Below are 17,331 nucleotides of genomic sequence, written 5' to 3'. Positions count from 1 at the left end.
AAAAAAAAAAAAAAAAAAAAAGAACAGGAGTAGAAGAGTCTACACACATGGATATTTACCAATTGGCAGCTGCCATCAAGTAAGGGGTCGCCCATTCCTCCACCTCATTAAATTAAGGTCATCACCTGTTTCTTGAGCCTCCTTGGGAACAGCCACCACTAAAATCACATGGCCCTGTTCCTGAGCCAGCTGATACCCTCCAGGTCTTGGGTCTGAAACAGAAGCCCATAATTTTTTTCTCAGGAAAGAAAAGGTGGGGGAGAGCAGAAAGGAAAGTGAGTGGTGTGTTCGGAGAAGGAGAGGTGGGCAGGGCTGGCCATCCTGACTGCTGCTCCCAGCGTGGCCCCTGCAGGCAACAAACCTCCGGGCTCTCAGGACCGGAAGTCTGCAACCCAGCTTCTTAGTGAATCCAGCTAAGAGCACCCTGCCAGCTACCAACCCCCCGTACCACACAGCGGCATCAACACACTCAAATTAGTCGATAAAGTCTGTAAAAGAATTTCTACAGAAAACTTTGAATTTCCTGTCAATTATTTATTTTAATGGAGGGGGAATGTTTGTTTACCATGTTACATTGTTGAAGACAGAAGGAAAAGTCTAACTTTAAAACGTGGCAAAATTGCCTTTGATTTTAAAACAACTGAAGTTCAGCTCAATTATAAATATATTCACATGAAAACGCACAACCTCCTGCCCACCAGCAGCTATAAGACAGGGGTGAGGACTCAGGGACAGCGAGGTTGGCAGGGAGAAGGGACCTGGAGGGTCCCCAGTGCCCCATGCTCTGGTTCCTCCTGGCCTGGTTGCACCTCTCCTGGGGCTTCCAAGCGACTTGTCTCCTGCTTGCGGGGGCAACAGTACTTATCCGCGGAGCTGACATTTCTAGGTGACATGCCTGGAAAAGCAGCAGCCTCCACCTGTTCCAGACCTGAAGGCACAACATCTCTCAACTGTTTTCTAAAGTTGTAGCAGATTATCTCTAGCTGATACCAATATTCTTTTCTGAATGATCCCATGCTAAAATTGACAAGTCAAACATAAAAATCGGGTGGCCACAGGGAATGACATTCAATATGCTGTGATAAACCACACTGGAAAAGAATACGGAGAAGCATATAAATATGTGTAACTGACCCGCTTTGCTGTGCAGCAGAAATTAACACAACATTGTAAATCCACTGTACTTTAGTAAAGTTTTAAAAAATTAGGTGGCATGTGATGCAGAGACAGGAGAAACAAACTTCCTCACTCGGCTGGCAACATCTGCATTTAATAAGTTACTGGCCAGTACACCCTTCCAAATATAGTGAAAATAACACTATTCAGTAGGCTCGTGGTAACCACCATGCCCTGTGGTCAAATGCTTTGCTCTCAAAAACCCTCAAAGTAAAGTGCATGGTCTCGTGTTCCACTCCCAGGAGGGATGTGGCGGGAGGCACTCAATCCTCTTCCTGCTGTCTCAACATTCCACCCCCTCCCCACACACGCAGGGAAGAATTGGAGGGGAAATAGAAACACAAACCGCTAATATCTACATCAGTCAATGCTTCAACTTACCAGTAGTTTGGAAAAAATGTTTAATGGCAAAAGAGGCCGAAATCACTTTTTCAGTCACCTGCAAATCAGTTACTTAAAAGATCCCCCCCTTCCCCCTCCCTGGCCCACCACCCAGATTCTGTGCCGGTTCCTTCTCTGATCTCACAGAGAAGAAAAGCCAGACTGTGGTGGGCACGGCATGGGGAGGACTCAGGCCTGACCCAGGCAGGACCCTGCTCTGTCCCATGCTTCCTTTTAGACCCAAAGGTGAACGGGGTCAGGGCAGGGTGTACAAGAGCCAGGAACACGAAGGTCCAGAACAGTCCCTCCTGAGAGCGAGACCTCCCCCCGTGTGTCCAGGTGGCCGAGCAGCTCTCCCAGTTGTCAGAAAGGAGACTCCCCTGGGGCCTGGGCAGGCAGCCTGCGGGCACCCAACAAGGGCAGCTCCTCCGTTCCCCCAGCACCGCGTCTTCCACTAGCCCTGACAGCTGGAAGCTGGGAAACTCAAGAGAAAAGCCCAGTGGATTCAACAGATCCCTGCTAGCATGTAGCGCCGTATCTTAGAGAGATCACCCTTCACGTGGATCTTCCTGCAGCCAGCTTAGGAACTGCCGCCGTGCCAGGCTATCTTCCAGGCGGGCACCCCCATTTCTAACTTAAACACAGACGCCATCGGAGGTCCTGTGCTGCTTCTCTGCACTGTAGCAGAACACTGTCCCAGGACCCAAGACGGACGGCAGGCGTGGGTGGGTGGGTGGGCGAGCTCACAGCCTCCATGGCCTCAGTGGAGCACACTTCACAGGACGACAAAACCTACTGGGTATAAACGCCTGCTTGGAGGGAAAAGTGGGGACAGTCCAGGAAGCTGACCCCACCATGAAACGAAGATGACTTTGGCAAATCTAAGTGTGTTGATAACATTCCTGGAACATGGAAGACCCGGGCTGAGCCTCATGGAAGCCTCCTGTCCTGGATGTGGTGAGGGAGGCCCCTGCTGCCCTCTGACAGTCAGCATGGCCTAAGCCACCTTCTGCAGCCAGGCAAGCAGATGCTGTGCTGCTGAGAAGAGGGAGTGGGGAGGTGACCACAGTGCTGCAAACACGGGGCCGAGACCTCGTGCTTGATACCCTCCAACACTGAACACATCGGCCAGCCCAGAGGGCAGCAAAAGGCCACAACTGCACAGGAGCTTGAGGGGAGAGCAGCCAGCAGCCCCAAGACCGAATGCATGCTCCAGGAGCCTACAGATCTGCAGACACCCTGGGGAGGGCTGGGGTGCCCAGGCGCACCAGGAAGGTCAGCAGATCTGCCGGGAGGACTGGGGAAAGGGGTAGCCAGGCGATTAAGTTTCTCTTCACCCCTGAGGCTGGGAAAGAACTGGCTTTTGAACAGGTCAGAAACCCAGGACACCTGGAAGCAGGTCTCTCCCAGACCCACCTGTGGATAAAAGGGCTCAGTCCCAGGAGTAGAGACCCCACACCTCCTGGCACGCCTGCTGCCACAGCCCCCGGACGGTGTGGCCTGGCCTCCGAGGGTGCAGAGAGCCATAAACAAACAAAATCAACCATTAATGAGCTTATGAGGACCCAGGACACAGAGCGAAGTGGCAGCTCTCTAGAGCTGCCAGAGGAGAGGACAGAAAAGAGGAGCTCTCAAAGGTGTCCTAGAATACAGAGGAATGGAAAGCATAACATCTAACTTCTAACAGCAATGGCGAAGATGAAAAGGGTGGTCACAGCCCACAACTGAGTAAATGAACTGGAAGGTCGAACTATAATATTCAAAGTTACAGAGAAACAGAAATCAAAAGGGAAGTGAGCAAACTGTAAGACCCAACATTCAAACACGAGAAGCCAAAGGAAGAAAACAAGCAAAGAGGGAGAAATTAAGAGCCAATATAGAAAAATTCATCTCATTTGAAAAAACCTTGAGTCTGTACTTTGGAAGAGCTCGCCACGTTCCAGAAATGATTCCTGACACACACAGAAAAATTCCCAAATTCCAAGAAGATGGAAAAAATCTTATAAATCTTCGGTAAAAAACGTATTTTAAAAACCAATAAGTTCCAACTGACACAGAAAAAGCATGCAACAAAATCCAACACCTGTCCACGATAAAAATTCTCAGCAAGTTAGGAACAGAGGATGACACACAACGCGAAAAGCTACTGCCTCCTCCCAGGTCAGGAGGAAGTGAAGATGTCTGCTCCACATGCATGGAAGTTCCAGCCAGAGCAACAAGGCAAGAAAGGCAAATAAAAGGCCTCCAGATGAGAGAAGAAGAAATAAAACTGCTCCCATTCGCAGATGATGTGATTGTCCACCTAGAAAATCCTCAGGAATCCAATCTAAAAACCTAGAACCAGTGAGTTCTACAAGATCAACACATAAAATAATCACTTATCTATATACTAACAATGAACATAGAAATCAGAGATATTATGTCCACAAACAACTGCTCCAAAGAAAATGAAGTATTTGGTGCAAACTTAACAAAATATGTACGTGATCTGTATCCAAAAACCACAAAATGCTGATGAAAGAAAACAAAGACGACATAAGCAAATGCAAAACACATTTTTAGGAAAGGCCACAGACACCCCCTTCTAAGTAGAATTTATTTCCTGATGATGGTGCCCAGATCACACAGCGTGGGTCCTCTGTCTGAAGGCCATAGGCCAGAGCCCCGCAGGCCCTCGTGGGAGGCGCCAGCCCCACTCTGCATGGGTTTCTTCTGGGGCAAATCCCTTTGCTTTGTGCTTTGCCTCCTGGGCTTGGAGGGACTGTCTCTGCGGACTTCAACTTCCCACAAGGAGATGGGTGTCGACCTCCTGCTCACCTGAAACACTGCTGACAGACACCTTCTGAGATAATCGGGGTCTTTGTGTGACTCGCTTTCTCTCCAAAACAAATATCCTTGGACACATCTGGGACTAGGAGTGACACTGAGGTCACCCCGGGAGGTCCTTCCAACACTCTGGAAAGGCACTATTGGCCCCCAGGCAGCAGCCTGCAGGACAGCTACTAAGAGCGCACTCTCTGAAGGGCTGCACTACAGTGATGGGCTCTGAAAGTCAATCTGTAAACAGACTCAGAACCTCAGAACATCGCTCTCCATGGAAATGACAGCCAACAGGATGGCTGGGCTCCAAGATAAGTATACAGAAGTATCTAATTCACTCTAACGGAACCATTTAAATTGAACACATAAACCCAAACTCCACTCATTCATTTAACAAGTATCTATTAATACCTACTATTTGCCAAGTTCCAGGTGCTTCAGAAACATCAGTGATAAAACAGGGCCTATTCCCTCCTGTGTGCAGCTGGCATCCTATCAGGGAAGGCAGACAATGACGATAATAAAGAACACAGTACTGAAGGTGATAAATGCCGTGTGCAGATCTGAAGTGCTGGGGGTGGGAAACCCCAGGCGCAGGCAGGCCCCACCACTGCACAGAGGGGTGAGAGCATCACTGAGAAGCCAGAGGGGATGGTGCGGTGGGTAAGGCAGGCGCATGAAAGAGAGAAAGGGCGGGGCCCGGGGGCATGGGCTGCGGGAGGTGAAGCGGCCGCTCTCAGGGGAGGCTAGGGAGGCAGCAGAGGCACAGGGCCTGAAGTCACCTGAGCTCTGGCTTTCGCTGTCTCCGTCTGTCTGTTTGCTGCTGTATCCCTTGCACCCGCTGCTGCACCTGGCACATCCAGGTACCGATCTGCTGAATGAATGAACTCCAGTCCCAGGAGCAGCATGGGAGCTCGTCTCCCCTGATGTTATCACTCCTAGTGAAATGTGTTCTGAATCCAAACACGGGCACCAGACTGCATCCCAGGTGGCTAACAAGTCAAAATGCAACCTCGATGCCCCAGCAAAGGGGCCTCATGAACCCATTCTTCATGCAGAAATGGTCCATTTTGATGCGCCATCTGTGGTCGTGCAGCGCTGGCATCACTCCCGTGCTGAGACAGAACACAGCGGGCACACTCGCACCCAGCCTTCACTGGAGACCACAGCCATCTTCTTCCCACAAGTACACACTCAGGGGCCAAGGCCTGTTCCCCACAGACCCTGCCACCATCCTCACACCCCGTGCCCAAGGGAGCCTGGGCCAAAGGAGAAGTCTCTACGGGAGCCCCCCAGATGGGGAATGCCTCCTTCGTCAAGTGACCAGAGGGCATCGTCAGGGTTGGGGCAAATCAGAATCACAGGCACCCAAGGGGACAGTGAGGAGAAGGCAGCACCCCTTCGGAGATTTCTGGACAGAGACACTTGGCCCAACACCGTTACTCAGTTTTAAGGGCATTCTACAAAAGTGCCTGGGAATCTTCGAAAATATCAAGATGAAGAAAGTCAGGGAGGTGCTGTGGAATGCTCCAGAGGAGGAGATGAAAGACTCCCAGGTAAAGGCAACATGGGTTCTGGGGCCCTTGGGTGAAACGTGAATGAGGTGGGCACTAGTATCAGCCACCTGTCGGCGAGACATTCCTGCCTGCTCTGGGTCGGAGGAGACGTTCTTCTTTACAGGAAACACACACGGAAGTGCTCCGGGCTGATGGGTGCAATGCTGGCCTTCAAAACAGAGTTTTTGGTACCCCCCCTGCCACTCTTCTCAAAGTTGGAAAAAGGAAAATGGGCAAAAAGATATAAACACATGTCACAAAAAGAGGAAACCACATGGCCAACTGATGTGGAGTGAGGCTGACCACAGTTCAAGATCAGGGGGCACAAATCAAAGCATAGAGGGGCTCCACTCTGCTCCCACCTGCTGGACAAGATTTAAGAGCCTGAGGACACCCAGTGCTGGGGAGGCTCGGGACCCACAATGACCTGCCAGGAGAGATGGACGTCTCCAGCCACATGACAGCAGCACAGCTCCTCTCCCACAGACGAACCCGCTCATCCCCTGAGTCCTGGACACTCACTTCTGGGTGTGAACACAAGAGGAACTCTCATACGTGTACAACAGGGAGTGCGTGCAAGAACGTCCACAGCAGCTATTCACAAGGGCAAGAGCGTGGAAGCGGCCCGGGTGCCCGTCAGTAGGAGCATATGGGTGAATACACGCAGTGTGTTTGCCCAGTGGAATGTTGTACAGCAGACGAATGAATGAGCTGCAGACAATAGAGAAACAGAATGGAACAGAAAGTCTGGAAATAAACCTACACTGACATGGCCAATTGATTCTCAACAAAGCACGGGGGCAATTCAATTGAGAAAAGAAAGCCTCTTCAACATTGGTGCAACTTAATATTCATATGAAAAAATTAACGCCTGCTTCCTACCACATGAGACAGAAATGAACACAAGGTGGATAATGGGTCTAAACATAAAAGTAAGAAAACAAGGGAATAACTCTTTTAGGGCAAGCAGAGACTTCTAAGAAAAAAAAATTAACTATAAAAGAGAAAAATCAACAATTTGAACTTCATCAAGGCTTAAAACTTCTGCTCATCAAAAGACACCATTAAAAAATGAAAAGGCAAAGCCAGACAGGGAGAAAACACTCAGAACACATATCTGACAAAGGACTTGTATCCAGAACACATGACAAACATTCACAACTCACGAATAAGACAACCCATTTTTTAAAAAATAGGCAAAGATTTGGACATCTCACAAAAGAGGATTTATGAATTGCCCATAAACCGATGAGAAGGTGCTCAACATCACTAGCCATCAGGGAATGTAAATGAGACGCACTTCACATCTGCTAGAACGGTTGAAACCAAGGCTGACCCATCAATGTTGGGAGAAGGTGGAGGAACACAGAGCCGCCATACTGCGCCCGCCAGGTCCCTTCACCTGCGATTCCTCAACTCCGCCCCTCGGTATCTTCCCAAGAGAAAGGGAAACACACACCCACAGAAAGACTTACATCAGGATGTTTATGACACTTTTATTGAAATAACAGGGGACTTCCCTGGTGGTCTAGTGATTAAGAATCCACCTTCCAATGCAGGGGAAGCAGGTCCAATCCCTGGTCAGGGAACTAAGATCCCACATGCCACGGGGCAACCCAAGCCTGTGCGCTCCAGAGCCTGTGCGCCACAACTAGAGAGTCTGTGTGCCACAACTACTGAGCCCGTGTGCTCTGGAGCCCATGCGCCACAGCTAGAGAGAGAAGCCCGTGTGCCACAACTAGAGAGCCCGCATGCTGCAACTAAGACCCGATGCAGCCAAATAAATTAACTAATTAAAAATAAAATAAAATAACCCAAACTGGCAACTGCTCGAATGTCGACCAGCAGTAGCACAGAAACTAACTGCGGTAGCTTCACACCACGGGTTAAAGCACAGAGCGACCAACCACCCCTCACAGTCACGGGGGACCATGACGTGGCGTGGAAGCTAAACGCAGGTGCTCACACCGTGTGGCTTCACTCACGCTGTCTGGAAGCAGCTCTCGATGACGGAAACATCTTCCGCCCTGACTGGGCTGTTAGTTACAGGGGCGTATAAAAGTGTCAAAACCCTCACATTGCTCACTTTGTACACAGTTTTCACACTGAAATCTTACATTTCACTGTATATAAATTTTACCTCAATTTAAAACAACGGAATGAACTATAATGACGTGCAACGACATGGATGGACCTTAACAATTTAAGTTTAAAAAGTTCAAAAATATTATATACAGCCTGGTACTCTTTTTATAAAATTAAACACAACTAAGAATTTTTAATTGATTTTTCTCAGATTTGCATAGATACCAAAACGCTCAGCAGGGGGTGAGGACAGGGCGTTGTGTGGCGGTTGCCAGGAGCAGAAGTCAGCATAACGAGGTCGGAGCCAGGAGCTCATGTTAGCCTCGGACAGCAGGCTCACAGGTGCCGAGCATTATCAAAATAAACATGCAGGCACAGTCACGGACACAGAATCAAACAACAAGACGGATGCATGGACCAGTGACGAGGAGGCGTCCTGAACCCAGGGTCAGGGTTCATCCAGTTTTGTGCCCCTGAGACCCTGGGACCTAAATTCACAAAGACGAAAAGAAATCACCATGGAAACTGGAAAACAATGACGATAACTAAAATTTCTGCTCAGAACTTATGGGACACCCCACAGCTGTCATGAGAAGAAAACGATTGCCTTACATTGCACTTCAGAGAAGGGAGGGGCTGCAAGCAAGGAGCTCAGGGTCCAATTTAAGGTCAGAGGTCGAGCACCAGGATGAGCCCGGACACAGCAGAAGAAACAAAACCACAAAGATGGAAAATCAAAGAAACAAAACAAATAAATGTAGGGGAAAAGGAGCCCAAAGGGCAGTGGTCAGACAAAAGGAGTGTAACCCCACCCTGGAGGAGCCCTGCACCCCCAGACCTGGAGCAGCGCCTCACCCCCAGATCTGGAGGAGCCCAAGGGAAGACTGCATACAGATAAATGTTCTCAGAGTGCCTTAAAGTCACTAAAAAGAAAACCTATAGTTGAGTATACACTACACATACAATTATGTGTTCTTTTTTTTACCCATCATAATCATTTGTCATGTTATTAAAAATTCTTTATGAGCATTACAGTAATTCTCTCATACAAATTGACCACAATTCACTTCACTGTTAATCTACTATCCAGTATTAACTTGTTTCCATTAACTAATTTTCCATCATTATAAATAACACTAAAGCCTCTTTGTACATAAATCTTTTTCAGAATTTCAAGGATACCTAGAAGTGAAATTCAGGGTCAAGGGCATAAGCATTTTTTTTTTTTTTTGTGGTACGCGGGCCTCTCACTGTTGTGGCCTCTCCCTTGCAGAGCACAGGCTCCGGACGCACAGGCTCAGCGGCCATGGCTCACGGGCCTAGCGGCTCCGAGGCATGTGGGATCTTCCCAGACTGGGGCACGAACCCGTGTCCCGTGCATCGGCAGGCGGACTCTCAACCACTGCGCCACCGGGGAAGCCCAGGCACAAGCATTTTTAAAGTTCTTAATACAAAATGCAAAATTATGCTGTCAATGCCACCAGTTCACATTGCATTTCCAAACACTGAGTATCTACATTTGTAGAGAACTTTGTTAATTTGATTTTTAAAGTAGAATCTCAGTTAATTTAATTTGTGTTTGATCACAAACGATGTAACATTTTTTAAAGGTCACTGTTTGCATGTCTACCTCTGAGAGTATCGACTCCTGTCCTTTCCTATTTATCTACCACTCATTTTTCTTTGTGTTTTCTCACCAACTTGCACCAATTACTTCTATTTGAGGCTATTAATCTTTTAATCATTGTATTTGTCAACACCTTCCTAGCTTATCTTCACTTTGTTTATATGTTTCTCTGTTGTGCAATTTTGTGTTTATATGTAACCCTATTTATCAAAAATCAATTCCCTCATTAGGTGCTACAGCAATTAAACAGCAACAACTTATCAACCTTAAAGGCTGATTGTAACATATTAGAACAATGATTTTCAAGAACCACACTAAAATGTAATACCTCTTAATTATTCAAAACGTATAGTCACACATTTTAAATAAAACAGTTACTTACCGAATCCAAAAAGCAAAGGTAAGATCCTGAGCTCTGTGCTATTGCTTGATTTTTAGAATATCCGACTGTTTAAAGAAGAAAAGGAAAAGCTCTTTTAGAATTCAATTTTCAATGGATTCTCTTTCATAAAATTCAGTGTGATGCACACAGTAGGAAAGCTAGGAACATTCTGCACCACCAACTAAAAAATCAGGCCACTTTAGAAGAAACTGATGGAGTAAGTATAATGATAAGAGACGACAGTCCATCCAGTACCAGTGTTAAAGTAGGATGTGCTCACAGGAGGAAAATAAAGTCAGCAAACATTTATCCAGTACAGCACTAAGCTAAACCCTGGGGAATACTTTTAAAAAACAAAATTACAATGTCCCTGAATGGAAGGACTTGAGTAGAACTGGCAGGAACACTTTCTATAAAGTCTCTGTTGATAAAAGTCACGATACGGTTACCCGGCAGTTGGGGCCACATACACATGTGTGATCAGCTGGTAGCAGCTCACTGGACTGGACACTTCGTGGGCAGTTACCTGAACACATATTTCAGTGATGAGGTACAGGCCCTGTCAGTGTCCACTGTTCCTGCACACACTGGGACCCCCAGCTCTTCCGGGAGGTACAGACCCTACTTCACCAAGACATGATCGGCACAAGAACCCCCCTTGGGATGGAAAATACACCACGCGTATGAAAATACACAAGGAGGATGGACAATCCTGGCCGCACGCGGCGTGGGTGCCCCTTGCACCGCCGAGCACAGGGAGCAGGCACCATGTGGGGACGGCACACAGAGCACAAAGGCAGCAGATTCACCTGTGCACCTGGAAATCAGGGAAACGGTTTCCCTTGGGGCGGGGAGCTTCTCGGCCGGTGATGTCGCTCTTCATCAGGGTGCGGCTGCATGGTGTGTTCAGTTTGTGAAAATTAATTGAGCTGTACAAAGATGATAGGTGTACTTTTCTGTATGGATATTATATCTTAAGAAATGTTTTAGAATCCTTGCCTTCAGAGATTAGACCTGAGTTGGAAGGAGAGGTAACCGACAACCTATATTAAATGCCAAATGAACGGTGGGAAGCTCTAGGGAGGCTTATGGAGAGAAGACAAGACTACGGCAGAGGGGGCCAGAGAGATGACACGAGTCTACATCGAGAGAATGGGGTTCCGAGGGATGAACTGGGCAGCGAGCAGCATGGGGAGCACCGACAGCTTTCAAGGGAGGGCAGCCAGGATAAGGCTTCCGAATAAGGAACAGAGCGCAGAAATGAACACACAGCAAGCTCGGTCTACATGCTGAGGGCGAGGCAGGTAAGAGGAGGCACTTAGTCCAAAAGAGGGGACCAAGGGGCCTTCGAGGGGCACAATTCCCACCTTCCCTAGAAAGGAAATTCTGGTGCCTGAATTGTATTACAGAGACACTTAGATTTGGTGCCACCGAGGAAAGTCGCACAAAGCAGAACAGGTGTGGGCAGAGTTAAAACAATAAATCCCTTACTCAGAGCTGAGACAACCTGAAAAATGTTGGTCCCAGGGGACACCAGCAAAGTGTCTGCCCCAGGCCTCACCCTAGGTGCTCCCCAGCTTTCTGCTGTAAGGGGAACAGGGAGAGAAGGCAGGTCCCTCCTGTTACTCAGCCACTTTCTGGAACAAACCACACTGCAACCAGAAGTAAGGACCTTGGCCCTCATGCAGGGCGTCAAAGGGTGTGTGACCTAGAGCAGTGCCTTTGGCTGTTTTCACATGAGGTAGCACCTTAATTTCCAGCATTAATCCTAGAGCTTGGTCAACCCAAACCAGTTAGCAGGACAGTCACAGATTTCAAAGAACCACAGGTATAACAAGCAAGAGAAGGAAATGCACACAAGGGGAGACAGGGGCCTGGCTCCTGACCCCTGGGGATGGATTAGCAACTATAGGTAAATCTCCATCATCACCACAAAGCAAGGCAGGCCCAGAGAAAGAGCTCATGGAATCAAAACGAAAAATGGGAAAAGACACACTGAAATTAACAGGAGCTGTGTTTAAAAAGTGGTTTTATTAGTGTTGGGTTTTAGAAGGGGAAATATCAAACCCAAGAATTTGGGTAATGAAGGAAAATGCATCTACTAAGGAAGCTGAAAGTTTCTCACGATGAATCTTGTGTTTGGCAAAGATAAGGAATTTGCTTTAATATTATTGCCTTGAAAAGTCAAATGTTTGTGCCAGGGCCTGATGTTTGGGGAGGTCTGTCCCTTTGTGAGGGGAGTCGGTTGTCATGGCCACAGCAGGAAAAACTCCCGCCTCGGTGCGATATTAACATTCCTTACTCTTGGAGAGAAGAGGGTGGGATTGTGTTTTATTTCAATTTTAGCAAAAGTGACCACATTATTCAGAAATGTTTTGCTCTATTATGATATGAAATAATAGTAAATGAATCTTAACCCAATTTAAATACCCAACACTCCTGAAAATAGACACTTTGGATCTACATTATCCAATAGTCGATATAACATTTCCTATTTAAGAAAATATTGTTCTAGGAAAATATGTCCCTTCTGACATAATCCAAATTAACTGTTTTATTAATGTGTAACACAGGATTCCCATGAATTCGCTTGCTTTATCCAACTTCAGTGAGACAGCAGAATCATTTCTTCACAATGTTACAATTTACTTTTTTATTATTTATAGAATACATACAAATATGATATGGCTCAAGTTATATCTACTCTTTAAAAAGTGTTTTATGAATGATAAAACTTGCTTTTAAAGTGGAGATTAGACAAGCAATCGCAACAGTCATCAAAATGATTTTAAATTACTTTTGTTCAACTATGGAAGATGCAAAACATCTTAATTAAAGAATATTTTGAAAGGTTGCTCATAGTAGTTTCAAAAACCACAATTTGTTTACACACATTTCAGAAGCAGGTTGAAATGGATGTCGCACAATAACTGATGTATAAAAAATTTTCTATTTCAAACAGACTAAAGATAATGAAAACAAGAAATAATTCGGGGAAGATACTAAAAATATGCATAAGATGGAGGAGGAGGAAGACAATAACAGAACAGCTGCTAAGACTTCTCAAGGGCCCACCGTGTGTGGCCTCCTCTGGAACCCAGCACACATCAGCTTGTCTTACGCCCTCCCGACACCCACACGGGCACCTACTGCTACAGCCTATTCACAAAGAAGGAAACGGAGGCGCGGGGTGGGTGCAGTGGACCCAACCCCGCAGCGCGCCCCAAGCACCTGCCCCGTCACCCATCCTCGGGACCTCAGAGGCTGCACCAGGAGGCAGGACCGTGTGCTGCCCTCACCCACCACAGGGCACCTCTGCGTGGGGTCACTGTGCGATGTCAGAGAACACGATCTTTCCACAGGAACCTTCTAAAATAGCAAGGAAAAGCCTTTCTTCTTTTAAAAGACCAAGATTTTAAAATTATTTCTGATTTAAAATTTTTTTCTAAAATATTTTACACAATTTTCTGCTTTCCTAAGTAGAGTGCACTGGCTGCTACTTGTGAGGAACACAAGGCAAGGCAGGGGAGCACTTTCTGGGAGGGAAGTCTCTGCTTCATTCTCTGAAGCCCAACTATTTCTTAGCTCACTTTCACCAACATCCACCCTCTACTTGCCCCCCTTTCAAAAAAAAAAAAAAAAAGCTGGCAGGAAGCTGCAAAAGGTAAAGTGAAGGGCACCTGCCCTGGCTGCCCTCAGTGGAAGGAGATGCACTTAAGCCCCTCGTGGAGAAGCACACTATCTTACTTGAGAGCCAGTGTTCAGAGATGCTTAAAGCTGTTTGAGGGCGGGCCCCAGAGAGCTCCGATCCCAGCTGTGCCATCGAGGGGGGCAGTGTGAATTCTGAGTAAATCAGGACTCAGGCGAGACCCACGTGAGCTTGCAAGGTGCACAAGCAAGAATCAGCAAGTGAGACCCACTGAGTCCCCCGACCACCCAACACCAGCAGAAAAGAGCAGAGAGAAAGCAGGAAGATGAGAAGGGGTCTTGGAGGACAAGAGGCATCTAGAAAGAGTAGACTGTCTCTCCTGCTCACACCTCTCCCAAGAGCTACCCTGAATGCTTCAATCCTATGCCACAACCCTACTGACCGACCCACCCACCCACCTGGAAAGGATCTGAGTGGCTGCGAGCCTTTGTTTTGGCAAGTCACCCGCTGGGTCCGAACAGGATCTCGTAGCCGAGCTAACACCCCCCGGGATCTCATCTGAGGAGTATTCCAGAGGGATCTCAAACCTTCAGCTGTGTCGGGAGCTACAAGGTTCCCTTAAGACCAAGCTCACTATGGAGGTGAAGCTACACCATTCCTGAGGATTTTAAAGGAGTGGTTCTCAACCCTGGATGCACTTCAGTATGTTTTGGGAAGCTTTTACAACCCGCATGCCATGGTTGCACCCCAGAACAATTACACAAGAACATCTTAGGGTAGGACTCAGGCATCAGGATTCTTAAAGCCTCTCCAGGCAATTCTAACATGCTACCAAAGTTGAGGACTGCTTTTTAAAGAAAGACATGACTCCTAAAACCTACAGGAACCTGTCCACCAGCCAGTCTTATCACCTGCCCTGCCTCTACCTTCAACCCCACCAGCCACAGTCTCATCATCTGTCCTGCCTCTACTTTCAGCTCTAGCAATGTGTGCAGGCATATTGTTTTCAAGTCTTACATGAAAACTGTAAAGTCAAACTACTGGAAGCACACTAGATTACAATTAAAGCTAAAAATGCAAAGTGAACCATTTTTACAGAAACAGAGGATGAATGAAGAAACAACCACAACTTGACTCAGCATCATGAAATTTCAAAACTCAAAACATAAAGAGAAAAATCTTAGACACTTTCAGAAAAGATGCCTTTAAAATAATAAGAATCAGACTTACATAAGATTTCTTACTAGAATCAGGGGATACCAGAAGATAATGAAGCAACTCCTCCAAAATTCTAAGAAAAATTATTTTGCACCTAGAATTCTATACCCAGACAAACTGCCAATTGAGTATAAGTACAAAATAAAGACATTTTTAGACATGTAAATACTCTAAATATTTTACCATCCACATACTGGATATGAAAAAATTACTTGAAGAAGTACTTAAGAGAAATTAAAAAGGAACATAATTAAAAAGAAAATTAGGGGCTTCCCTGGTGGTGCAGTGGTTGAAAGTCCGCCTGCCGATACAGAGGACACAGGTTCGTGCCCCGGTCCGGGAAGATACCACATGCCGCGGAGCCGCTAGGCCCGTGAGCCATGGCCGCTGAGCCTGCGCGTCCAGAGCCTGTGCTCCGCAACGGGAGAGGCCACAACAGTGAGAGGCCCGTGTACCGCAAAAAAAAAAAAAGAAAAGAAAAGAAAACTAAATAAAATAAAAAGAGAAGGAAAAAAACAACCCCAAACAATGGTGCATGCGTACACAGTAGAAGGGAATAAAGCAGGAGATTTTTTAAAGGCTCCATAGATTTTGACACCTGGGAATCCCCTCAGTGTGCAGCACGGGGTTAGCAGCAGATTTATTTCAGTTCCTCCTCCAAGTCTAATACATTAGGTGGTCTGCAGTGAATAACAGTTACTTAAAAAACCATTAGTGCTGTTTTTGCAAGGTTTAAGCTGTTGGAATCAACTAAGTCAAGTACATAAAACAACAAGAGTTACAGAACAGAATGTAAAGATTATAAGCCCTGACAATATAGATATATTTTGACAAACCAAAACTCTGAGGGGCGAAAAAAGAGAAAGGGAAGTGTGAAGAACCTACAGTGGGCTAAATGTTTCCTCTTTCATAGCAAGTATCAACTGACACTGTGAGTTAAATAAATCCAGTAGGAACTAAAAAACACTGGTTGCTCCTAGGATGTGGAGCTTTCACATTTCATTGCAGACCTTTTTATATGCCTGAATTTTCTTTTTTTTTTTAACCACAAATTGGTATTAAAAAAAAATCTGTAATTAGTCAAAGTAGACATTTATTCGTGAAAATAAGTAAACGGTTTTCCTGCTATCTAAATGCAGGCTGTGAGGCTAGTTTAGGGAGGTTGAGACAAAAGTGGGTTGAATTGTTCTACACAGTTATTGCTCTCATGAAGCTACATCAGCAAGTCTGAGACCTTCTGTTCTCACCCCTGAGCCAGACATGTAACCCACACAAAAACTACAGACCAATGTTCCATATGTATATAGATATAAAAATCCTTAAGAAAGCCGAATAATTGCATTGTATGAAAATACTATAGTGTTATGGCTGGTTAGTTCTGGCACTGCAAGTGTGGTTCACTGTTAAGAAAAATACTAATGTAGTTTACTACAATAAAAATGTGAGGAGAAAAAAATAGGCAATCACCTTAACAAATAACTAAAAGATATCTAAAAAATTCTACACTGACGCCTTTTTTTTTTTTCTGGCTACACCATGCAGCACATGGGATCTTAGATCTCCATCAGGGATCAAACCCACGTCCCCAGCATTGGAAGTGCAGAGTCTTAACGGCTGGACCAACAGGGAAGTCCCTGATGCCTCATTTTATGAAGGCTTACTAAATTAGAAATATCAAGTTACCTTGATAAAGGTATCTATCAGAAAGCAACAGTAAATGTCATATTTTTAACACTGAAACACTACAAACATTCCCACTAAGCCAGCACAATAAAAGGATTCATTAATGTGATTCCACATTGTTCTTCTACCCCCCCAAAATATATGAAAAATAAAGAATAAATTAGAAATAAAAAAACAAAGTTATATTTATTCAGGATTAGATTACCTAAATAGAAAATCTGAGATAATGTGAAAAACTATTAGCGTTGGACAAGACAGGGAACCAGTGAAACTGGTGGTCTACCCTCTCTACCCAAGTCCAACACTAGAAACAAAAGGAGTTCACAGACTCTGAACTTCCGATTTAAAAACTGCAAGAACCTCGAGAGGAGACAGAAGGAGGCTGTACCCTGACGTGGAAGGAAACCCAAATACCACAGTCCAGAGGCTCGCTTGGCAAGAACTTCTGGATTGTGTTCTTTCCTCCACCCACCACTGTGTGGGGAGCTGACTGCCCACCCCTCCCTCCATCGCTGTGAAGCAAAAGAATGACCTCAGAGAAATCTGAAAAACTATTAAAGACACTAATATATGCATAATAGTAGGTTCAGGAGGCAGCACCAAGGCGGGTTCAGGAGGCAGCACCAAGATTGGGAGAAGCTGTTCCCACAAACACAGAAGCCGGCCATTTCAGGCCTCCTCCTTCTCTTCTCCCTGTCCACTCCAAAAAGGAAAGGAACTGCACAGAACAGAGGAAGATGGAAGGATGAACAGA

At 46.1% G+C, this 17,331-nt stretch overlaps 1 protein-coding gene across 1 annotated transcript in view; it reads right to left on the bottom strand.

The window, feature by feature from the left end:
- Nucleotides 1-17,331, bottom strand: part of QTGAL (queuosine-tRNA galactosyltransferase) — a 107,348-nt gene that overhangs the window by 74,037 nt on the left and 15,980 nt on the right. The window contains exon 5 of the mRNA XM_007456791.1: nucleotides 10,028-10,092. Coding sequence (XP_007456853.1) covers nucleotides 10,028-10,092 — 65 coding nt within the window. The remainder of the gene's footprint in view (nucleotides 1-10,027; nucleotides 10,093-17,331) is intronic.

Source organism: Lipotes vexillifer, unplaced genomic scaffold (assembly GCF_000442215.2).
Source record: "Lipotes vexillifer unplaced genomic scaffold, Lipotes_vexillifer_v1.1 scaffold299, whole genome shotgun sequence".
Lineage (NCBI taxonomy): Eukaryota > Metazoa > Chordata > Mammalia > Artiodactyla > Lipotidae > Lipotes > Lipotes vexillifer.
This window is presented reverse-complemented; position numbering and strand designations above follow the sequence as displayed.